This window comes from Telopea speciosissima, chromosome 8, assembly GCF_018873765.1.
Source record: "Telopea speciosissima isolate NSW1024214 ecotype Mountain lineage chromosome 8, Tspe_v1, whole genome shotgun sequence".
NCBI lineage: Eukaryota > Viridiplantae > Streptophyta > Magnoliopsida > Proteales > Proteaceae > Telopea > Telopea speciosissima.
This window is the reverse complement of record NC_057923.1, coordinates 50,037,967-50,063,177: the sequence shown is the minus strand read 5'-3', so window position 1 is coordinate 50,063,177 and position 25,211 is coordinate 50,037,967. Positions and strand designations below refer to the sequence as shown.

At 35.1% G+C, this 25,211-nt stretch overlaps 1 protein-coding gene across 1 annotated transcript; it reads left to right on the top strand.

Moving 5' to 3' along the window:
- The first annotated feature begins 20,294 nt into the window (after positions 1-20,294).
- On the top strand, positions 20,295-23,342 carry LOC122670707 (jasmonate-induced oxygenase 1-like). Its single transcript, XM_043867668.1, has 4 exons — positions 20,295-20,309; positions 20,342-20,900; positions 21,079-21,409; positions 23,025-23,342. Exons 2-4 carry the CDS (start codon positions 20,371-20,373, stop codon positions 23,277-23,279), a joined length of 1,116 nt encoding a protein of 371 aa, XP_043723603.1. The 5' UTR covers positions 20,295-20,309; positions 20,342-20,370; the 3' UTR covers positions 23,280-23,342.
- The last annotated feature ends 1,869 nt before the right edge of the window (positions 23,343-25,211 follow it).

Sequence of the window (25,211 nt, the reverse complement as noted above, 5' to 3'; positions counted from 1 at the left end):
CCAGGTGATTTGGGCTGCAAACAGTGACGCATAATATTCACAAAGGAGTTACTGAGATTTACAGTAAAAGCTAAATTTAAAAGTTCATCACAGTAATGCAGTAATTGAGAAAGAAGGTTCTAAGGTAAGGTTCCAAGGCCAATCATCTCTATTTGACAGAAGATGCTTTCTAACATGACTCAAAAAGGCTGAAGCGTGTTGAAACGCCTCTCAACACAGATTTTCTTTGATCCAATCCAACGGTTAGCCTTTTGTGTCTATTTTTTTTAATGCGTAATCAATTTTCGATTATAGGCAGTATTTTTTTAATGGGACTGTCTAAATGACACCTTTAATTGTCAATTGTTTTATTCCCAAAAATGTTTTAAGTTATAGGTGTAAAAGGGTTTTCAAAAATAATTTAAAAATAACTTATCACCAAGTCATTATCTTACACATTTTCTTGAGTACACATAGGAAATTATAATTTACAATATTTACCTTCATTGGAACGAAATACGAGATACTAAAAGGTAAAAAGATAAAGTTATAAATTATTTGACACCTTATGAAAATCTTTTTTTAATAAATTACATTTTTGCGAGGCTAGCCTTGGTTTTGTGTAATTGCATCATCATGGTTTTATTTTCTTTTATTTTTGTAACACTTTCAGAGTTGTACTTTAACAATTAACCGGACGGCTCTATATGAAATGTACATTAGCGAATCCCTCATCCCTTAAATCTTCTTTTGTTCATAAACTCGATGTAAATCTTTTATCAGTTTAATATATTTTCTTTCTTTTTTTCATAAAAAATAATAATAATAAACATAATATTCGCTTTGTGGCATATGAGCATTTCAATTTATATTTAAAAATTCACGAGTACACGTAAAAGTCAAACAATTCTAGTATTCTCCAATAGTGGAAGAACACTTTGTAATTAAAAAAAAAAAAACCTATAAAAGCAAAAAAAAATATAATTCTTATAAAATATATAAGGACTTGAAGCTCCATTACAAAAACTACCTTTTAAATTTTTATAAGATAAATAGAATATTGAGATATCAAATGATTTGGTAGGAATAATTACGATTTTATAATTATGATTCTCTCTGAGATATCAAATGATTTGGTTGGAATCATTTTGATTTTATAATTATGACTGTTTCTCTCTTTTTGATCTTTTATTTTTTATTTTTTATTTTTTGAGAGAAAGAGCAAATGTTATTTATCTAATGTATAGTATACAGGGTGGAAAAATGACAAACTCCACAATCCATGGATCGGAATTAGGTCAGATTGTCGTACACATAACCGACATAACCCTCCTAGTCAGAAAGTCAGCAAAATTATTTATCTCCCTTGGAATATAAACAAAAGAACAAGATACAACATGAACATTGATCTCCTCCCCCCTCTCATTATCGTCCTCACACCAACTACCACCCTCTCTAAAACCCCCAACCCCCTTCTTGTATAATACACCCTCGCTCCACCCCTCCCCTCTAGATGACGATGCAACATAGAGCAAAGGGGAAGGGAACGGGAAAGAGTGCAGGGAGCGGGTGGTTAGGGAGGGGTAAAATTAGAATTATGAAAAAATAAAAACTAAGGATGTCAAAATCAAACTGAAACCGAATCGAACCATTTAATAAACAGTTCGCTTATGGTTTTAAAATTGAGACCGATTAATTAAACGTTTAAATTGAATCAAACCTTTTAACTGAATAAACTTGTTTAACACTCTAAAATGTACATAAATGTGTCAAATTCAAACAAAAGAGTTTACTGAAACTGAATTGAACCGTTTAAAATCGAAATTGTGAAACCGTTTAATAAATGGTTCGGTTATTGTTTTAAAATTGAGATTGTTTAATTAAACGATTTAAACTGACCTGCACCATTTAACTGAAACCGGACCGTTTAAAAACCTTAGATGTAATATTGTTGAAACATTAGATACCTCAAATGTATTAATGGGAGGTATCCAAAACATGAAATTCCAAACGTTGGGTATCTTAAATGCATTTTCTGCAAATGTTAAGTACCATATTCGAGTCTAGAATAATATTCCACTAATTGATGATTAAAAAGAAAAAGAAAATGTAGGCCAAAGTTTTCTTTTTCTGAACAAAATTATTACTATTTTATCTAATGAGAAGATCGCCCAATGAGTGCCCAATGAGACATCAAACGGTTGAATTGTATCCCATACATCCTGGCAGGCATCCAGGCAACTCAGCTGTTGGATGCTCATTGGGTGATACCCTCATTGGAAAAGAGTTGACCACATGAGATTTTCAAGTATAATGATGAATAATCTATAGAGCTTTTTCTGCCATATGATTAGAAGGGTTTATTTTTCCATTGTGTCCATTCTCTCAGGATCAGGATCTTCTCCATGTAGGGATGTAAACGGATGGGATTCGGCTCGGATAATGCTATATCCGCATCTACATCCGATTAGCTATCGGACGGATTCGGATAATGTTAAATAGATACGAACACCGATACGGATCGGATATTTTATCCGTTTACATGTAAATATAGTTTTTCGGATAGCTATAGCCTATCCGTATCCGCATCCGTTTAGCTTTCGAAAGGATTCGGATAGTGTTAAACGGATACGGACACAGATACGGAAATGGATTTCGGCTATTCATTTACACCCCTATCTCTAGGGAGTCCAGTGTCCAAGGTGCTGCCAAGGAGAATCCAACGACTAAGCTATATCGCACACATCGCGGTGCACGTCTAGGAATGTGATGTGTTCGACACATCTCTCACGGCCATTACCTTTTTTTTTTCGGATAAAGCTCTCGGCCATTACAGTTAGATAGATACAAGGCATGATTGACTGATTGTAGGGGTGTCAAAACATCTGACCGACAATAGACGAAATGGAAACTCTACTATTCTCAGCTTTCCATATGTTAATCATACATTTTAGCCAAAATATATTAAAAGAGCCTTTTTAGTCTAAGTATCTAATGAAGCCTGGTAACCATGGCCTTAAATATCAGTATCGATACCTTTTTTTTTGTATTTTTCGGTAAGAGTATCGATACCAATACGTATAGATAGAACGAAGCCGTAGTATCAGATGCTTTTACTCTTATTTTTCTAAAATAAAATTTTTATTTTTGGACAAATTTACCCTTATTAAGAATCATAACACTGATAGATCGGCTAAATTATTGGTATCAATAGGAAGAGAGATATCTATCAACAAGAAGTTTTACGGCAACAAAGTCAATTCACTGTTTGTATAAGGTCTTGATATGATTTGTTCCTTCTGAAAGGGGTTCTTATCAATTAACACTATGGTCTTGCTGACATAGAGCAACTATTATATCGGTTAGCTAGGTTGGACGAGATCCAGATCCATTGGCGTGATGTTCAATATGGAATCCACTTCTTGCAACAAAGAATATCAGAGAGAGAATGTCTGTGTAAGAATGGACGAGATCCGAATCCATGACATGTTTATAAATAGTTTACAATAGATTTTAAAGATAATAATTAGTATTAATATTTATTTGGTAAATTTTATTGAAATATTTTTAGTGGTCCAATCAATGATATTGATTTTCTATATGTGAAATTACGAGTCTGTGGTGGTGACAGTAATTACTACCATCCGAGGGACTGTTACATGATATTGTTAAAGTAGAGGGATGTGACCATAATTAACTATTAACTTTGGAGGAATAGATTTATTTTACTTAAGATGTATATATTGGTAAATATATGTAATTTATAATTAGGAGAGGGATAAATATGCTAGCGGCATACCGTATGCTAACACCCTATGTGTCTATCTCTCTCGTCCACTCTTTGAAATGACTCCCTTACCCTTCAAAGGGAGGAAGAGTGAGATAGACACTAGGGTGCTAGCATACAATATACCGCTAGCATACCCAACGTTTTCCCTTTTGAATTATATATATTTAGGGAAGCAGTTTTCTGTCCGGGAGTGTGGCCTTCGCTAGCACTCCCATGTGTCTATCTCTCTCCTCCTTAAAACAAGAGGGCAGAGGTGTCTTTTCACATGGGGAGGAGAGAGATAGACTCATGGGAGTGCTGGCATAGGCCACACTCCCGGACAGAGATCTTTTTCCCATATATTTATTAGGAGAAATATCTCTACTTGGTGTTGTTTCCTACGCCCTCTCACAGGGCACCGTGAAATGATGCCTCTGCCTTCAGGGTAGATACCCAGGTGTGCCCACCCATTGGGCCAGACGCTTCTATAGAGACCATGCAAGCAAGTAGAGATCTTTTTCCCTAGATCCTATCTCTTCCCTACGTGTAGCAACCTAAGAGTTCTATTTTGTAGCATGTTTATTAAAAGGAGAAGTTGACAAAAATACCCAAAAGTGGTCAAATTACCAAAATGCCCTTTAGAGCAAAAAGAGCAATTTACATACGATGGAACATAAATATACACCCGAAACACATTGTAATATTGCAAAGACATGTTATACATGGTAATTTGTGTTAAACATGATTAAAATGTATTTTTTGTATTTTCTTATATTTTTGGGAAATCAAATTATAAAATTACCAAAATGCCCTTAAGGGGAAAAGAACACCTATACTGTTATCAACTACAATGGACATGTAATTTAACATGCAGGGGACATCACAGAGAGCATTCATGGATTTTTTTTCTTCCGAATTTAATAACATAAAAAATATTGCACAATAATATGCATACTGACATACTATGATAAGTGCATTACAAAAAAAAAAAAAAATTGTACCTTATAACAAAAAAGGAAAATGTATTAAATAATAAAATAAAGATCACATAATGCCATTAAAATACATGTTAACATCTAAAATAGTGAGATATTATCTAACACATGGTTGTACACAGTAATCAATGCAAACTTGATATTTTAAAAAAATTTCAAGCATTCTTTTTAGAATTAAAATGGCTAAATAACTAAAATGCCTCTAATGGGTTAAAATATTAAAACGTATGTATATATATACATAAAGCAGAGGTACAATACAAATTTTTTTCCTCTCAGGTTCCCTGCCTGGTACGGTTGTCTGGTTCCTCTCATAGGTGGCGAAAATGACAACTTAACCACACGCAGTCAGTGTGTTCGGGGGTAGGGGGTTAGGTGATCATTTCCGGCCCCCTATGAGAGGGAACCGGACAACCGTACCGAGCAGGGAACCTGAGAGGCTAATGATCTGTTAGAATACATTCAATCATTCAAAAACATGAAAATAAACATATTTTTCCAGGATTTCCTAATGTTTTTTGTATTTTTAAACATATAGGACCAAAATACCCCTCCAAGGGAAAAAAAAAAATGGTAAAAACCATTGACCTGATTTCTAAAACTTTTTTTTTTCAAATCAAAGCACAAGAACAATAGATAAATTGAGCCTTTTCAAATCAACACAAAAAATTTCAATTTATTTCTTATTTGGGCTTTAAGAGTGAAAATTACCAAACTAACCCAAAGGGCAAAAGTGCCCTACAAAATTGGATTTGGGCTTCACGAATTTTAGAACATTTCAAACACATAGTGTGCCATATTTTTCTCTTTATCAGAATTTAATAATCTAAATAGGTATTGTTTTTAGAGGGTTTTAAGGTAAAAATTAGTTTTACAGCAGAAAATATAAAATTAAAAAAAAAAAAGAGAAAATTACCCTAGATGTGTGTGGGAGGGTTTTACCTACCGAATGTGGCTTGAATGGTGTGATATATCGAGTGCCAGAAATGGCTAGTTGAGGGTATTCGGGGAATATTCTTGAGCTGCAGAAGTGGTGGATGGAGGAGATAAAGACATTTTACCAAAACAAACAGAGGAGATGAAGACATCAATGTAAAAAAAGGGAAATGAAGTCTTACTTTCAGCAAAAATTTCACTAAAAAATTCCTACCCGTCCCCTCACAAACGAAGTGGCTTTTATAGGCCAAAAACCAAAGATTTTCGTCCAAAAATCTGGGTTTTCAGAGGCATGGGCAAGTAAGGGTCTCAAAATCATACCAAAACTGTTTACGTAAATCGAATCGAGTCGTTTCCATCGAAACTGTGAAATTATTTAATAAATGGTTCTATTTTAGTTTTAAAATTGCATATGTTTTAAGAATAAAAATAAAGGAAACAATTTGGGGAAGATGAGGGCAATATAGTCAATTTCCCTCTTAATTTTAACATTGTTAGTCATAAACTAACGGAATGGGTGTATGTGTCAATGTTTGTAAACCTCAGGAGGGTACGCAGAATTATCCAGAAGTGGAGGGTAAAATTATACTTTCATTAAACCTCAAGGGTGATATGTATAAATTACCCAACAATTATTTAAAGAAACATATAAGAAATATTAAAAGATATGTAATGCATAGTATGCGTTTGAATAAAAAAAGCTAAAAAACCATATAAACCGATTAAACCGAAACCATTTATAAATGGTTTTTATTTCAACATGTGAAACCGTTTATTCACTTTTGCCTTCACCTAAAAACACTTGCACGAAACCAAACCGTTTAACACCCTTATGGGCAAGCATGGGCCGTATGGACTGAGCACTGGTTTGAGCTTGCGTGCAGGCTAGGGCTAGTCTTGGCTCGGTGCGTACAGGCTGGGTTACGCTCGACTGGGCTGGTCTAGGTGGGTTGTCTCAGGTTGACTTGGTTTAACCCAGGTTAACTCGGGCTAGCAATTTTTTATATTTTTAAAAATCATTTTAAAGTATTGAAAATTAAAATATTAATATCTTCCAATCTGTATGACCAATTTTGACGTGTCTTATATCACCGCAAAATATTTCTCGAGCACTTTCCATCCATACAGTGATCAAACTCAGATATTCTAGGGAAATAACAAAAAATTCCTAACAAGTGTGAAGACCAACAAAAGATTCTTTGTATCGATCAAGATTCAAATGGTATCAGATTTAAGCGAAAGTTTATGCACAAACCCAAAATAGACAAATAAGGTCATACAAAGGGTTTCAGCTAAAACCAAGAGGTCTGGATATCAAGAAAATACTAGAGGCAAAATGGTCATTTTGTACTAGATAAAAACCAAATGTTATCGGATTTGGGCGAAATTTTACACATGATCAACTTAGATAAATGGTGTCACACCAAGATTTTTGGCTCAAATCAAGAAGGTTCAAATACTAAAATTATGCCAAGGGCAAGATGGTCAATTTTCATCAAATGGAGACCAAACGTCATCAGATTGAAACAAAATTTACGCACAAGTTTTAAATAGTTAAATAAGGTCAGCCTAAGAGTTTTTGCTCAAATAGATATGTTTCATATACCAAGATAATACTAGGGGCAAAACGGTTATTTTTTATTAATATCATCGAATTTGAGTGAAATTTTGCATATGGGCTCAAAATGACTAAATGATGCTATCTTCGAAGTTTTGGCTCTATTTAGAAAGGTTTGAGAATAAAAATTAGGCCATAGCTAAAATAATCATTTTCACCACACTCTCACCACGGGAGTCAAGCGGGCTCCATAAGGTCCTCCCCAGCCAAGGTGTTAAAATGCATTGTCTAAAAAATTCTCTCACCTTATGAACCATATTTTAAGAGATTAGTTTTTAATAAAATTTCTAGGGGCTGCCCCGGACCGAATGAATATTCAAGTTAAAAAAATATATATATTTTAAGGGAATGGTTAGGTACATCTTCCATGACATTATTAAGTTTATTCCACATATATTAAAGGTGAAGTGACCCATAGTTTTCACTTTTCATCCAGCAAATTGTTTTGCAGATTATTTATTTTCCAAGTGTCTTCATCATTATTAGAACTATTCTTGATTAGTGCACTTTATTTTATAATAGTCTTGCATGTTTTCGTCCGGATCAGCACTAGACTTTGATTTATTGGATTTGTTGCTAAATATCAGTATTAAACCCGAAACTCTCGGTGGATGGTCAGTAACCCAAGGAAAGGAAAGTTGATGATCCTTTACTCCGACAACATTTAGGGTTCCTCAAAAAATATGATATCTCTCTGATTGATCGATCGATTTGGGCTGGTTTGGGATTATTCTCTGTTTAACTTACAGTTTGTCACTTCTATTGAGGGTACGATGTTTTGTATTCCGTGGCTTGGATTTTTTTAGGACTATATGGGTATTTCAGTAAAATTCCAGTATAGAGTTTTGCTATAAATTTGTAGCAAGTGTTCTATTCTTATAATGCAATTTGAGAGAGGTGTACGTGAGGATGAACTACTATAACCCTATTCTCCATGATATTGAAATAGATCTCATCTCACCGTAGACGTATGTTAAATAATCTTATTGAACCATGTAAATCCTTATGTTCGATTGCGTGATTGTTATTTTCTTTGTGGATGGATTTTGAAGATGAAACAGGATTTGTTGTTAGAGTGCGTGTAGTGTCTGGTGAGAAATGGGAAGAGTGTCTAAGAGATTGACCAGATTTTGTAAATTTTATGTAAAATCATGTTTATTATCAAAGTTATTTGTAAGTGGCCACCACGCGTATGACGCTTTTGCGTGGATTCAACAAATTGTAAAAACAACAGAAATCCTGCAAGTAATGAGTGTATGATGTGTGAAAGGGAGCCCAAACCTGTGAAGATTAATAAGTTTTCTGGATATTATTATGGCAATTTTACATGGCCAAACAAACCTCTTAGAATTGCTTATTGAGGACTTGGTGGTGCTTTTTCTTTCTTGTTTGATAATTTCTTTGGGGGGGAGTGAGATAAGCTATTACGTTTGTTGGCTTTTCATGGGAAACTCATGTGTAATTGTAATTCATTGATCAAAATTGATTTCTCTTTATAAAAAATAGGGGAAGGTATTCGTACACGTAGATTCTCTTATCAATTCCATCAAATAGGGGGGTTAGGGGTTTTTATGACATTTTAGACTACATTTAATGTCGATTGTGTACATATGAGGTCGTGCATGAAAACTTTTGCATAAAAAATAAGAAGAAAACGTGACATTAATTCCTCCTCCATCGCTTGGGCTTGGAAGTTGACTTGATGATGCCAAAGCTAGGGAACCACTACCCCTTACATGGTATACAGTCTAAGCTTACCCAGAAATCTCTAATATATGGAAGAAAGTTTGTTGTCTAGGAGCATGGCTCCTATGGTAGCGTCCATGTGTCTATCTCTCTCCTCTTCCTTGCCCCATGGATTGAACTAAAATCGGAGGGGGGGGGTTGCTGATTGGCTTTTGCAGGAGTAGGAGCCGTGCTCTAGGACAGAGAATACTTTCCCCTAATATATATACATGGGAAAAAAATTACTCCTTGGTCGCGTGGCTCCTAGGCCCAGAGACAGAAGTGTGAAATACCACCCAACCCCTAGTCCCCTACTGATATAAAAAATTCCATTCGTGTTGATACAACCCCTATGTGCGCTCTCATTGACCCTCGTGCTGGTTTAGAAGCTGTATCACGAAGCAACGATCTCTTGCCCTAAATTTATATAGGGAAAATCTTGTTGTAACCAAAGATTGGTTACAACAAGAAAGATTGTGACTTTACTCTTTTGTCTCTTTTCTATGCTAAAGGTAATTTTAATTATGGGTAAAAAACGTTTTCAAAGTAAACTGAAAGTGGCTTTATCGTTACATCATTTTCAAAAGTTGTCATTGTCCATATAAAATGACACGATTACACTTGCATTAAATAACTTTTAGAAATAAGACAATGGATCAAAAAGTTGAGCTACAACTTCTTAGTTCACCTGTAGGGGACATGCTCTCTAAGCCTAAGACGTACATTGTGCTTCCTCATATTGAATTATTTATTATTTTTTTGGAAGAGAGAAATAATGATTAAAGAATTTGTGTGAGAGGGTGTAGAGTTCCCTGTTTGCTCACAGAACCCTCTCCATATATATCTACTACCACTTTGGAAGATGACCTGCTCCTTGTTTGGGATCTAGGAAAACCAAAAGTTGCCCTAGAATAGTAGGATTGCCTTAAAATTACCTCGATTTCATAAAAATGGTGATATTGTGGAGACCACAAGGAAGGAGTGCTCCCCTTAGGACTACTCTTTTAGAGGTTATAAATGAGACTGTCTAAATGACACGGCTCTATAGGTATATTTAGAATCTGACACTTTCTTATAATTGTCATATTCCCAATAGTACTTTAAGCTTAGGGTATAAAAAAGATTTTTCAAAAATAATTTGAAAGTAACTTATCATTATGTCATTATCAAAAATAATCATTGTTTTGCACATTTTCAAGTACACATCTAAAGTGACAATATTTATCCTCATTAAAAAATATATGTTATATTAAAAAAACCAAAAAATTAAAGTGACAATTTATTTATCAACTTACGGTGTCACTATGACAGACACATTATAAAAAGAAAACGTGATACAACCAAATTCCTCCTTTATCAAGGCTTTGTACTTGGAATTCAGTAATATGATACCAAATTTAAAAAATTTGTCAATTACATGGTGTAATCAAGCATATTTTACATGTCTAATATATGCCATGTGATAACTTAATGGTGTTTAACTTTGTAGACATATTGCCGATGATGCATGTCACTTTTGTGTTCATCCTTAAAATTCTCCAAACATGATCTGTATAATCTTTCTCAAGTTTAACTTTTCCTTCCGGAAAAAAATGTATAAACGAGGGGGAGAGGGAGGGGGAGGAGAGTTTCTTACAACAAGAACATGAGAAGGCATTTCTACAATACAAATTTCTTTTGACATGTCAAGATATCTATTAGGACCAAACTCTATAGACATGTTGTCAACATCGTTATCTAGTTACATCGAGACAAACTTGGGTTTCTCTATGCCATAATATTGTAATTTGAAAATTACTTGAAAAACTCAAATTTATTTGTAGGATAAGGACCATAAAAAAAGATCTAAAAAGGATCAAAACATGGTAGACCATAAGATTGAGCTACGTCACCAACTCTGACATACTACTTAAGAACTCTTCATCTATCAAATGGCCAATTTGACAAAATTATTTGTTCATGTGGCAAAGTAAGCTTCTTATGTTAAAAAGAAATCTCACATTGTTGTTTGCTTATGAAAATAAAATAAATGCAAAAAGCGTTGTATAGGCTTCACTATGCATCTCATCTAGGGGCAAATAATACAGTATAACACTTTTTTTTTATCGGATCCTACCGAGGGCCCATAAGCTACTAAGGGTAATAGACTGAGGGCAGCCAGAGTGGCGTCCCATCTCAAAGAAGAGAGGCCACCACGGGGGAGAGGAGGGGGAAGAGGGGGGGGGGAGGAAGGAAATACGGATGTCTAACATCTGATTGTGGGGGGGGGGGGGGAGTTTGGATCTGCTACCTACATGGGGACGGGTGGAGACAAATCTGAACCTTCCATGGGGGTGTGGGACTCACTTCTAGGGTGTGGGACCCACTACCCATGGAGGGGTCAGATCTGTCCCCACCCGTCCCCATGTGGGTGATTGATCCGGATTCTACAAGGGCGGAGGGGGGGTGTCGAACCAACAACCTCTCCCTTGGACTTAGCCCAACATCCTAGTTCACTATGCCTAGTGAATGTCGTTTTTTCATTTGATACTTCCTAGGCTTCACTATGCATAACGCTTCACTATTTGCCATGTTGCCCACCTATGTAGCGACATACTGTAGATGGTAATGCTTCACGATGCATAGAGATGATTAATTTTTCCCAATGAAAAAAATCTTCTTTCTTGTAAAGTAAATCCAACTAATTAAAGAATCTCAATAAATCTCTTTTTTTTTTTTTTTTTTTTGTAAAGAAGAATCTCAATAAATAAACCAATTATGGAATCTCTCTTCTCTCTACCTACCTTGGTAAATAACAAGCAAAACTTATTTTCTAAAATAAACCCCTACCCATGGTTCTGAATCTCGGATCGGATCAGCCGATATCGGTTGTATCAAATCGGTATCGGTTGAGGCCGATCCTGAGATTAGACCGATACAACAAGGTTTCGCTGGATCGTTCCCTGGATGGGCCAACTCGGTTGGATCAGTCGATCCGATCCGATCCTTGACTGATCTGACTGAATATTTTTTTATTTTTTTCAAAGTTTCAAAGTTTTTCTTTTTTTTATATTATCTTGACTGATTTTGATAGATACTAATCGATACCAACCGATATTGACTGATCCGATCTGGATAATATTGGCCGATCTGATCTCAAGATCAAAACACCCACCAACTTTGACCGATACATAACCCGATCCATAAAAAATAATTTTGGAGGTTTTTTGACCGATCCTAACCGATTTGTACCGATACAATACCGTATCCGATACCTAGATTTTAAACCTTGCCCCCACGTCTCCATTCTTCTTTCCCTCTTTATGTTGACTCTTAGAAATCTATTTTAATAAGAAACCATCCCTAAAATTATAAACTCCATTAAAAGGAATCCTTTCTCTCTCCATATCGGTCCCGAAAACACATTCAACACAAATATATCTATTATATTCTTACATTTTAGCTAACCACCCTATTAAGAAAACTATATTCATCATCGTCATCATATTATATATATATGGAAAAAAAATTTTAAAATTTTTGTTGAAATCGAGGTTGATTACAACAAGATTATCTATATATTTTCCTTTTTTAATTAACCATCCTTTTAAGAAAACTCACATCCTTATAAATGTATAATATCCTCCCCTTTCCCCCACCGCCCTTTTTCTTCCCCTCTATAAGAGCATATCCTTCATGGAGAGCTTTGTGAAAAGGTTTTTATGACATAACCACCGGGTTTTACTGATTCTCTACATCCCAATTATGTTTGAAAGTTGCATCAGTATTTGTATGGCTTAAAACAAGCTCCCTGTGCTTGATTCGATAAGTTCAATTCTTTCCTCCTTGAATTTGGTTGTTTATCGATTTCAAAACCAAAACGTCCCTTTTTTCTATTAGTATCAAGGTGTCGCCATCTATATCCTAATAAATGTGGATGACATTATTGTCACAGGAAGTGGTTCTTCTATTCTCATAACTTCATCAGCAAAATGGCACACAATTTTGCCATTAAAGACCTTGCGGTCCCCTTTACTATTTTCTCGGGATCAATGTGGTACCTGTGCCAATATAGTTACTCTTATCACAGCGGCAGTACCTTGTTGATTTATTCTCTCGGACCAACATGGCCACTTGAAAGTCTCTCACCACCCCCATATATGGCTGCTTCATCTCACCTTACTCGCTTCATCGGCACTCCAATGTCTGACCCTACTCTGTATTGTAGCACTGTTGGTGCACTTCAGTACGCCACACTCACTCGTCCTGACATCCAATTTGCGTTCAACAATGTGTGCCAATTCATGCATAGCCCTACCAGTTAAGCCCATTCTTTGTTATCTACAAGGTACTCTTGATCACGGTCTCCTGTTCGAACATCAACCTCGAATGCAACTCTCAGCCTTCTCTGATGCCGGCTGGACTGGCTGCCTCGATGATCGAAAGTCCACAGGTGGTTTTGCCATCTTCAATGACTCTAATTTAATTTCTTAGAGCTCTCGCAAACAAGCCACAATGCCTTACCACTACAAAGGTCACATGCCTCCCATTCTGTGCTATGATAACATTGGTTCCACCTATCTCATGACTAATCCTATGTTTCATGCGCGCACCAAAATGTCGAAATAAACTTTCCTTTTGTCCGTAATAAAGATGTTTGATTCATTTCCACCGAAGAACAAATTGCTGACATCTTTACAAAACTGTTATCTCATGCTCCACTAATGTCCAATTAACCTCAACAAGGTCATTGATGTTCCCGTGAGTTTGAGAGTGAGTGTAAGAGCATATCACGGAAGAGTAGGAGAAGTTTTCTCCCATCCAGAAGACACCCATAGTTTTAAGGAAGCTTAGAGATAAGGATGGTGATTGTATGCCAACACCTATTCCCATAATTTGAGGAACCACGCACTCCAATTCAAATCGGTACAATGTCCTTAATCGGTACCTGCTGTGTCTCTTCTTCCTCTTTTCTGTCATTTCTCATCTTTCTTCTTTAACACTCACCCTCGAAAGTCCAATTAATCTTGTCTGGCTGTGTCTCTTCTTCCTCTTTTCTGCCATTCTCATCTCTTTTTTTTTTTTTTTTTATAGTTGTTTAAGTCCACTTGGGTCTTCTCCGATGGATCATTCAAAAAGTGGACTTCAATCAAGTAATTATGCATTTTTGTTTTAGTCAATCCTATCTATTGGCCCAATGGGACTTTAGTTATACCAACTACAAGTAGGGATGTAAATGGATAATCGAACTCTGAATCCAAATATGCATTCATATCCGTTTAGGGACATTCGTATTCGTTTAGAAATATCTGAAAAATAATCCGAAAACTCCGATTAAAATCCGTCCGGAAAAAACTTCGAATACTTAATAATAAAAAATTAAGTCAATAAAGAGGGTTTTCTAGAATATGTTGAAAAGAGAATCATGATCTAAGAGATATAGATTGAGAGTGAGTTGTATCCGCTAGGGGGAGATAGGTCCGGGTTACACAAGGCAAAGATGTAAACGGATGGTCAAAAATTCGAATCCGATCTGCATCCGAATCCGTTTAGAGGTATCTATATTCGGCCAAGGAATATCCAACTCCGATCACATCGGATCCGTTTACATCACTAAACTACAAGAGATATATCTAGGGGGGAGGGGGGGAGAGAGGGGGTCTTTTTCTGGCACAAATATGCATCTAGGAGAGTTGATCCCTTGACCTCCTTGGGGGGGGGGCATGTGCGTTCAACTAGCAAGCCTCCATCCAACCGAGCTACCGATTGTTTGCAATTCAAATATTTGAATTAATTGAAACATATATATTGAAATGTTGGCATTCCTACAAGAAGTTTATGTGGATTAAATGGATGGATACCTTAAATTTTGGGTAATATTGAATGGACTAATTTATGACACAAATATCTTAAAGGGTTAGTTATGAATCAAAATTTCAAGATTTTATATTTTCCTTTTTAACTATATTTTTAATTACCGTTGTGTCAAATTAAAAAAAAATTGGTAAGAGGAGCAAGGGTAGTTCACCTGTCTTTTTTTTGTTTTTGGTATAAGGTTGTTCACTTGTCACATTGGCCAAATTTCAATAGATGATTAGAATGTTATATAAGTAAAAATGTTCCTAGAGTTATAGAAAATTAAACATGCCACTGACTTTGATTATTATATAAGGCAATTGTTCTATGCTTGAAAGCACAGGCTGCACCCAAATATATGGAGCGATCATTTTGGTCATTCAAGGGGGCGGGGTGGTCATTTCGCTCACCCCACATCCTGCACCCCCAGCACAGAGAACATTTGGTCTATTATATATTAGAGGTTTATGGTATTCGTATAATTTTCCATAGATTGGTTTTGTGATAAACATAATTTTTCATAGCTTTGAACCATAATATTTGTATTTAACTAAAATTTTACTAGAAATTGGTTGAGGATTCTCTAGAACATGGGCCCACCCATGTCCACCAATCTTGCCAATGGAAAATAATTAAAGAATAAATTTTTTAAATTTTAATAATTATTATTTTATTTTATTTTATTTTTGGAGAATTCGGTGCATTATCAACCCCAACAAGAGAAACCAAATAAAAGAGGTAGACAAAATCTGTGCTGAGATTTATAATCTATTAGTCAAATAATTTGAAATTCCATGTTCCATAAGATGATCTGAATTTAGATGGGTTTGTCTGCAAACATGAATTCTCTGTGAGGTGTTCTAAAAGCATTAAACATAGTCAAGTTTTGAGAATCTGTTTAGCATATCCAACATAGCTTATACTCCAATTATTATGTATTCTATATTGCTATAAAACAAAGTCAAATAATTAAAAAATTAGCTAAAAATTAATATTAGAGAGAAGATTAATAAGAAAAGCCAAATATCATAGTTCCTATCATTTTAAATAAGTAAATTGCTTCCATAATTAGTGGGTCTTCCTTGATACTAATTACTAAGATATCAAATATACCTGACCCACCTACTACATTAAGAATTAGAGATCATAAATAACTGACCCTACTACTATATTAGGAAAAAAATTGTTTAAAAATTCCTAGTCTTTACTTATCATGTGTAATGCATGTATAAGAACATTCCTAGAAATGAAGGTCATAAGTACTTATCATGTCTTTTCAGCCACATGGGTTGTTTGTGAAGGATAAGGACCACCACTATCCAATGGATACCCCTATACTAGATTCTCTGTCAGAAATATTTGCAGCACCATCCCTTCACATTATTTACTGTATTATTTGGGTGTGGAAAGAATCTCCATATTAGTAGGCTTAACATTTGATGATTGAGGTTCATAAGTCACTTGGCACTAATATTGGTATGGTCTTCTTTTAGATTGGGGTCTATTTATTTTTCACATGAGAGACATGTGCTTGTGCTAATATATAGTGCTAGGCTGGTCCTTATGCCTAAAATGTGACACATGTCTCAAGTAAAAAAAAAAAAAAAAGGGAATTCATCAATGATGCTTTATGCCAATAGGAGAAAGGGGAAATATTCTCTACACTGGGGTGTAAGATGTGTCTAGTCCAAGGTTTTAAAACTCGGGTTTCGACTAGGTTTCAATTAGTCAGAAATCGAGTTTGTCTCAGTTTCGACCATATCTCAATAAAAACCTAGGATTTTCTCCAGATTAATTTGAACCTTGGTTTCGAGGCCCAGAAGTTGTTTTCTTGCTCTGATTCGAATTGTGCTACCCATTTTTGACATTTTAAGCCTAATCCATGCATAAATTTCACATAGTGAACACTAAAAATAATACTTGTGGTTTTGATCCAAGTTTCATACTGTATATTATTCCTGGACATGGTATCAAATAAGGTTTGATCAGAACATAACTCCTTCAATATAAATCGGATTAAAGGAATCTTGGATTTGTTTGAAAGCTTTCCACCAAAGCTTGCAAACAAATCTAAAATTACTTAAATCTGATTTATAATGAAGGTGTTATGTTTGGGTCAAACTTAATTTGATATGCGCAAATGCTGTTTAAAATCGTTTTGAATGAAAATATTTTTTTAGACATCAAAACAAATGTATATTTCATCGTACTTTTAGTTTTTAACAATGTTTTATCATATTAAGTTTTATGAAGCTTTTAGATTTAAGAAAAACCCCAGCATTAGAAAGTTAGAAATTTCACCTACTGTCCAAAAATCAGTTTATATTCTTGACTGGGGGGTTGACTTTTTATCCTTTTGAAATTTGACTTTTTAACTATTTTTATTGTATTCAAATAATAGAGGGTATTTGCTTATTTATGAATAACATATCTTAAGTAAATGAAATACGATTGGATTTTTTAAAATCACCCTTCAACTCATCTCGAAAACCTACGAAATTGAGTTAACTCGGTGGTTAACTCGGTTTCGCAGGTTTCGGTCAAGTTCTTCTTGCATGGTCCAGACACATGTGAGTGGGTGAAATGACCACCCTGCCCCTTGAATGGCCAAAATGATGCTGCACCTTGCCCCATGTGTCTCGTTCCCTGGGTGTGATATTCCAACTGTTCTAGAGGGATGCCGTTTTGGCACAACATATTCAATCCAAGAGAGTCCATCCCTTGACCTCTTGGGAGGCATGCCCTCAAGAGGCAAGCCACCAACCAACCGAGCTAGCGGTAGTTTGGTTGTTTTTTGTTTTTTTGTTTTTTCTGCTTTTGGTTTTTCCAAACATATTTAATTTTTTAAATAAATTTCAAAATATTGTATTGACTGATGAGAAATTGGATTGATTAAAAATAAGTCATGACTAAGAAATGCTATGAAAAATGTCCAAAAAATTAAATTTGCATCCATCAAACATTTCCACACATGGAAAATGATATTATTGGTATAGGAATGGCTGCCCACTTTGTTAAAGAAACCTTGCCACGCTTTCCCCAACTTAAAAAAAAAATTAAAGACACTAAGGTGAGAAGTTGGAAATGATGCTGCAGTTAGAAGTAATTTGATCATGTTGCTGGAGTTATAAGTCATTTTGTAATGTTGACTCTAGTTAGTTAATTCTTCAGTCTCAATCTACCACCTAAAAGACACGTGTCTTATATACCTATATATAATTTTTTAAATTTAAAAACCGACCTTACTTGGTGGTCCTTGAGAAATAAGTTTATTTTAATAATGAGAATGAAAAATTTATTGGTTAAAGAAGTAGATATGGATTCATATATAGAGGCTGCAGTACAATAAAGAAAAAGCTAAAATAAAATATAGTACATTTTAGTAATTTTTTTATAAGAAAAAAGATATAGGTAAGATTCTTGTTTATAGGTTAGATGCCAAGTATTAAAAAAACAGAATAGTAATATTTAGATCAGATGATTGAGAATCATTAGATTATGACAATCATGTGCACCTCTTTTGTTTGAAGCACTGAGAATCTATTTATGTAATACAAAAAAAAATTGCTAGCCAAAGGATCTAATATGATTTGTCATAATAAATTATATTTGTTTTGTCCACTTTTTATTTTATGGGTTTTCATTTGAACACTGGTGATTGTCAAGCTAGGGTAATGATATAGTAAGAGCATGAGGTGGTCTTATGAGTATATCACATGGTTAGATTGGAATCAAGATGGCATTTATGTCAAATACATAGAATATGGAATTGAGTTGAGTCTCAACTTGATAGTACAAATCTAGATGGTTCAAGGTTTAAGATAGAGGTGTCAAAACCTAAACCTAAACCAAACCGGTGAAATTGGCCCGAACCAAACTAATATAGCCCCAACCAAACGGAACTGATCCTTGTTGGTGAAAAAATCAGACCAAAATCGAAACCAAACCGATATATCCTGATACCAACCTAAAGTTCATTAAAAACCGTCAAATCAAACCCAGATTGGACCGAACTGAAACCAACCCAATAGCAAACCAATTAGAGAAATTGATAAAATTCCAAATTCAAAACCGAAGCTTTTGTTATTGGTTTAGTTTCGGATTCATCGTCACTACACTGAAACCAATGCAACTCGAATCAAAACCGTCCCGAACCAACTAATTGACACCCCTAGTTTATGATCTTATAATCAGACACAGGATCAACATTCATTTTTTTCCATTGGATCAAAAGGCCTAGAATTGGAATAAGAAAGAACAAGCAAATATTTTCATGGGAAAAAGAACACTAACCAGTTGCGTGGTTACTGCACCTACACATAGGCGTACACAAAAAGACTGTTCAATCCATAAGTCCATTGATTTTCTAGTATTTTACAGGCAGAAAAAAAGGAATATTGATTATACATAAAGATAATAAAATCATATTCATGACCAATTCAAATAAAATCATATTCATGACTAATTCAAATAAAATCATATTCAACCATATTGATTGAGGATATACCTCATATTTTTTCATATTATCTAGAATATAGTTTTCGGTATATTCCAAGGGCCGGAGAGCAATTTTATAGTTGATTCCCTAGCAAGGAAGGCCCTATCCGTTACAACCATGATGATTTAAATTAATTCCACTCCGTGATTGATGGAATCTTGTAATTCAACAACTACAAACTTTGTTCATTTTCATGACTATATGTCTTTTACCCACGAAAAAAAAAAGACCAATTCAAATAAGAGTTGCAAGAATCATCAAACATAATCGAAATCGGATTTCGACTAATTTTGATCCTATTTCTAGAACAATGAAACAGTTTCGTAATCATCCTTGCTTGTTATAAATAATTTCCTCTTATGTATATATATTTTTTTTAAATCCTTTAAACATGTGACAAATAACAAGTTATTCTCAACCCCAAGGTAACTTCCTACCTAGTCTTTCTATAGTCAGCCCCACACCTTAAACATCCCCACACCTTTTAAAAAAATAAAAAAGAACAAAAGAACAAAAGAAAAAAAAAATTATTCTGTGAGATAAGTTGTACTTTTCTTTATGGGTAGAGAGAGAAGAGAGAGAAAAGAAATCAATTTCATCACGGTGCCGAAATATAAGCTGTGTGACAATCTGCGCCCACTATACTGTTTATATGTATGTGTCAGTGAGTGTGAGAGAAAGAGAGAGAAAGCAAATAATAATGCGTATCATGCCATGCCTCAAAATTACAACTAGTGGTAGCAGCAACAGCTACTCATGTGTTATGCTATGTAATGGTAGCTATGTCGGCCTTGTCAGCTTCTCAGATAACAACCAACAAAACCCCCCCACAAATAACACGTTCCTTTTTATTTCAATATCTAAGCAAATCCATCCACCACTACTTTATTCCTCTCTCTTTCTTTCTCTATAAATTCAAACCAACCAAGCTCTTATTTATGTTCTTCTATCTTCTTCTTCTTCTTCTTTATTTTACCACTTCTTCTTCTTCTTCTTTCAATTAGAATTACAAGATATGAGTTGTTTACATCAAGATTGGCCTGAACCAATTGTCCGAGTTCAATCGTTAGCGGAATCCGGCGGTTCCGTAATCCCAGAAAGGTATATCAAGCCACCATCACAGAGACCTTCAATAGCTCTTGAGTCCAACAAAGAAGAAGAAGCTGATGATCATGTTGAAGCCAATATACCAATAATTGATCTTGGAGATTTAGTAATTGGCGACAACATCGATCTTAACTCAAAAATCTTATTGAATAAGATTTCAGAATCTTGCAGAGATTGGGGTTTCTTTCAAATAGTGAATCATGGAGTTAGTCTTGAACTTATGCGTCGAGCACTTCAAGTTTGGAGACAATTTTTTCATCTTCCTTTAGAAGATAAACAAGTTTATGCAAATTCACCAAAAACTTATGAAGGTTATGGAAGCAGATTAGGAATTGAGAAAGGAGCCATTCTTGATTGGAGTGATTATTTCTTTCTTCATTACTTGCCTAACTCCATTAAAGACATTAACAAGTGGCCTTCCCTCCCACAACCAATCAGGTATTAAATTAATTAACTAAATCTCTCTCTCTCTCTCTCTCTCACTTAACTGTTTGTTCCTAGCTATATAGAATAGGCTTTAGATATATATATATATATATAATTGATGTCTTATCTAGTAATCATTAGTTGGATTTGAAACTAAAAATTTTGATTAATTTGTGATTTGAATTTGTAGAGATACAATTGAGGAGTATTGTGGACAATTGGTGAAGCTTTGTGGAACTTTGATGAAGGTTTTCTCAATTAATTTAGGATTGGAAGAAGAACATTTGCAGAGGGCTTTTGGAGGTGAAGATATTGGGGCTTGTATGAGGGTGAATTTTTATCCAAAGTGTCCACAACCAGACCTTACACTTGGGCTTTCCCCTCACTCTGATCCTGGTGGTATGACCATTCTCCTTCCCGATGATCACGTCGCCGGACTTCAAGTCCGGCGAGAGGATTCGTGGGTCACCGTTAAATTGGCTCCAGGCGCGTTCATCGTCAACATCGGTGATCAGATTCAGGTAATTCTTCTTCTTCTTCTCTCAATCTCTCTTACAAACTTCTCTACTCTAAATTATCCAAACCACAAGGAATGATTGGCTAGGAATAATTCAATCAGCTAAGGTAAAAAAGATACTATTAAGGGTCCTCTTTCTTAGAACCTCTACCTCAACAACTGCTACTATAAGAAGACTGAGTTTATGAAGCATTAAACATAAGAGGGTACCCAACAACAACTATTATAAAGCAATCTTAAACATTAAAACACAAAAGAAGAGGAGTGAGGGGGGGAGGAGAGGGAGAAAGAGGTCCATAGGTTCATGACCTCATCTCACAGTTTCTCTTATACATGGCCTACCAATTAATAAAGCTAAGGTTTTTTCCATTTATGTCTTCTTCTTTGTCTCAAGTGTAGAAACTAGTTCTGCAAGTTGCCAATTTTTATATTTTTCTATATATAAATATGGTCCTACAGGCTACAGCAACAAAGAAAGAGTAATGGTCCTACTGTGAAAGGACATGACATGGGAAACCAAAGGTACATAGGATTTAAGGTCCCCCCCATTTGTATATAGTGTTTATTTTTTATTTTTTAATTTTTTCCAATTTGTGAGGTAGAGTCTTTTAATGTAAAGAAAGCAAAACTGGATAAAAATGAAACTAAGTCTTGGTTTCACATGTTGATCGTTACTCATTGATTGCTAGTAAGAATATTATCCATGCATATGCAATAATTATGCTTGTGAAGGTTGTAGATAGGGAAATCCATAAAGCCCAAGCAATTCAAGATATTGCACTAAAGGACAATAAATAGTAACTTATTGCAAAGTTCTAAATCTCGATTTTGATGCCGGTTTCGACCCTGAACGAAATCGAGATTTCCCAGGTTTCGGTCAGAACCTGGTATTTTTTTTTGGGCAAAACTGGACATTTCATGGGCTGATCAAAACTGGTCGAAACCTGATCAATACAGTTTTACATATGAGTTTCGTCTAAGATTTCTTAGGTTTCAGTCAGAACCTGGTATTTTTCGGGCAAAACTAGACATGTCATGGGTTGGTCAAAACTGGTCGAAACCTGACCAATACAGTTTTACATATGGGTTTCGTCTAAGATTTCCCAAGTTTCAATTAGTACCTGGTATTTTTTGGGGAAAAATCGACATTTCATGGGTTAGTCAAAATTGGTCAAAGCCTGATTGATACAATTTTACATATGGGTTTCGTATCGAAAACTTAAGAAACCGAGATATTTCGATTGAAACTTCAATTCTTGACCGAGATCTTGAACCATAACTTATTGGTGAAGCATGATCTCCTAAGTTCTAATCCAGAAAGTACTGTTGAATCTTCGATGGGCTATTTTGCCTTCGAAACGTGCCTGAAGGGCCAAAAAATGCATACATCAACGCCTATGGCGCTGAATCCTGAAGAGCTCGTCGAGATCTTCGATTTGATATGTATTTTTGTTGTTTTTCCAATAGGGCATTCTTAATTATTCATATAATTATCTTGAAATTTGTCTTTAAACTTATTGGTTGAGTAAATCACACTAGAATATATGATTATCCTTTAAATAATCAAAATTTGATATGAATTAATTAATTTTGTTTCTATTTATTGGTTAATTTATTAGGTGTTGAGCAATGCAAACTACAAGAGTGTGGAGCATCGGGTGATAGTAAATTCAGCTAAAGAACGTGTATCACTAGCTTTCTTCTACAACCCAAAGAGTGATTTACCTTTAGGACCAGTGAAGGAGCTTGTGACACCTGATTGCCCAGCTTTGTATACTCCGATGACATTCAATGAGTACAGATTATACATCAGGATGAAGGGTCCACAAGGAAAATCACAAGTGGAGTCACTAAAATCCCCTCGCTCATCCTGACAGAGGCATCCATCCATATATACTCAAAAACTTATATTAGAGTGTAAAATCACATTTGAAGAATCCCTTTTTCATTTAGCTAATTGTAAATCTTCCATTCTATCAAAATTGAGGGATTTACATATCAAAAACAAATTTGGTGAATCAATTATGTAATATTAGAAGTCATTTGCAACCAATGAAGAAATGTGGCACATAAGATTAATCATAGAAAAGCACTTTATGGTTGATATTAAGCAAATATACTTCTTCTTTCCACCTTTCATGGGGGCAGGGTGGTTATTTCATCTCATCTTATGTCTGGGCACAAGTGCTCTACTAGCACACGGGGGGGCGGGAGAAGGGGAAAAGGAGTGCCTTTTTGGAACAATATGCAATCTAGGAGAGTCGATCCATTGACCTCTTGAGTTGGCATGCACTCAACTGCTATTACCATCAACTAACCAATCTATCGGTTGTTTGCATGCAAGTCCTATTTGGAGACCTTTTGTTTTTTATCCCGGCATTTAAAAAAAAAAAAAGACGTACCTAATGCACAAGGCTCTCACTACTAATGGGTTTGGGGAGGAATATAAGTATGCAGCCTTACCCCCACTTTTTGTGTAAAGGTTGTTTCCATGTTCAAACCCTGGCCCACCAGGTTGCAAAAAAGCAACATGACCATTGTGCCAAGACCCGCCCTCTTATCATGTTTGTATTAAATAATTTTTGAGAATAAAATAATGCGCAAAAAATAAAATTACAATCTTATTGTAACAAAAAAAAAATGTTACAATTTGATTCTATTCTCGCAAAGTGTTGTCGGTTAAAAACTGCTCTCTTACGACTCTAATAAAGAAAGATGACTCTTGCTTGAGAGCAATTTACAATCTAACAATTATGCCTCCCCTGACAAAAACGAATGGAGTCCACCGGAAGAGCAGTCTTGATTGACAGAGTGGATAGCTGGTTCATATGGTATCTAGAATACATTAGCCAACTGGGGACCGGCTTTCATGAAAGCACTATTGGGTGGTGGTTCCTCTGCAGCTCCTCTCGGACCCTCGAACAAACTCATCAAAGAAGACTACTCTCATATCAATGTCATCACAGAACTATAAAACATGAATCAAAGAAGCAAACAAAATGTGTCAAATAATTTGCAACCTTGCTTTTTTACTTTTTAGTATTAAACAATTTTTGTTTTTCAATGAGAGTAAATATTTTTATATATATATATATATATATATATTCGAAATATGTGCACGACAATGACATTTTTTGATAATGATATAATGATATATCACTTTCGAATTATTTTTGAAAATCTTTCATAATTTAAAGAACTATATATATATATAAGGGTCAGTTCGATCAGGGGAATGAGCTTGAGCTCATTGGATGTTGCCAGCTACAGTCAAGTCGTAAGACGCAGGAGGTCTGTGTTCAACTCTTCGCCCTTGCCACCTTACCCCCCCCCCCACTCCCCCCCCTACCTAAGGACCCCAATTTGTAGGCTCTATTTGATGATTGGGTAGTCAATAACAAAAAAAAAAAAAAAAAAAAAAAGGTTAAGTCGATCTCGGTGGTGTACCTGACTATTTTATGTTTAGGTCTAAGACCGACTGAGTTATGTATTTGAGCTTTAAGCGATCGAGTTTGATCAAGTCTATTAGTAGTAATCAGCTTTTGACACCCAAGTCATTGATATGGCGTGGAAGATTCCCTTACACTGAAAGCATGAGAAACCCTCTTCCTTAATTAATATATATAATATATGGAATAGGGAACCGTCCTTGACCCGTTAGCATGAGGAATCAAAATTATTATTTTGTTCATCATAAAGTCCTAAGTGCATGAATGTTATTTGTTATACTTTTCAATTAATTATGTTTATCTATATTTAAAAGAAATTAAAATAATAGATTGGTAAGGCATGTTGAATGATGAGTT

What these genes read in the sequence shown, in the direction of transcription:
- LOC122670707 (XM_043867668.1), top strand. Translation starts at nt 20,371, where the DNA reads ATGAGTTGTTTACATCAAGATTGGCCTGAACCAATTGTCCGAGTTCAA. An exon ending in TCCCTCCCACAACCAATCAG is followed by an intron (nt 20,901 to 21,078) that starts GTATTAAATTAA and finishes TTGAATTTGTAG; the next exon opens with AGATACAATTGAGGAGTATT. An exon ending in ACATCGGTGATCAGATTCAG is followed by an intron (nt 21,410 to 23,024) that starts GTAATTCTTCTT and finishes TTAATTTATTAG; the next exon opens with GTGTTGAGCAATGCAAACTA.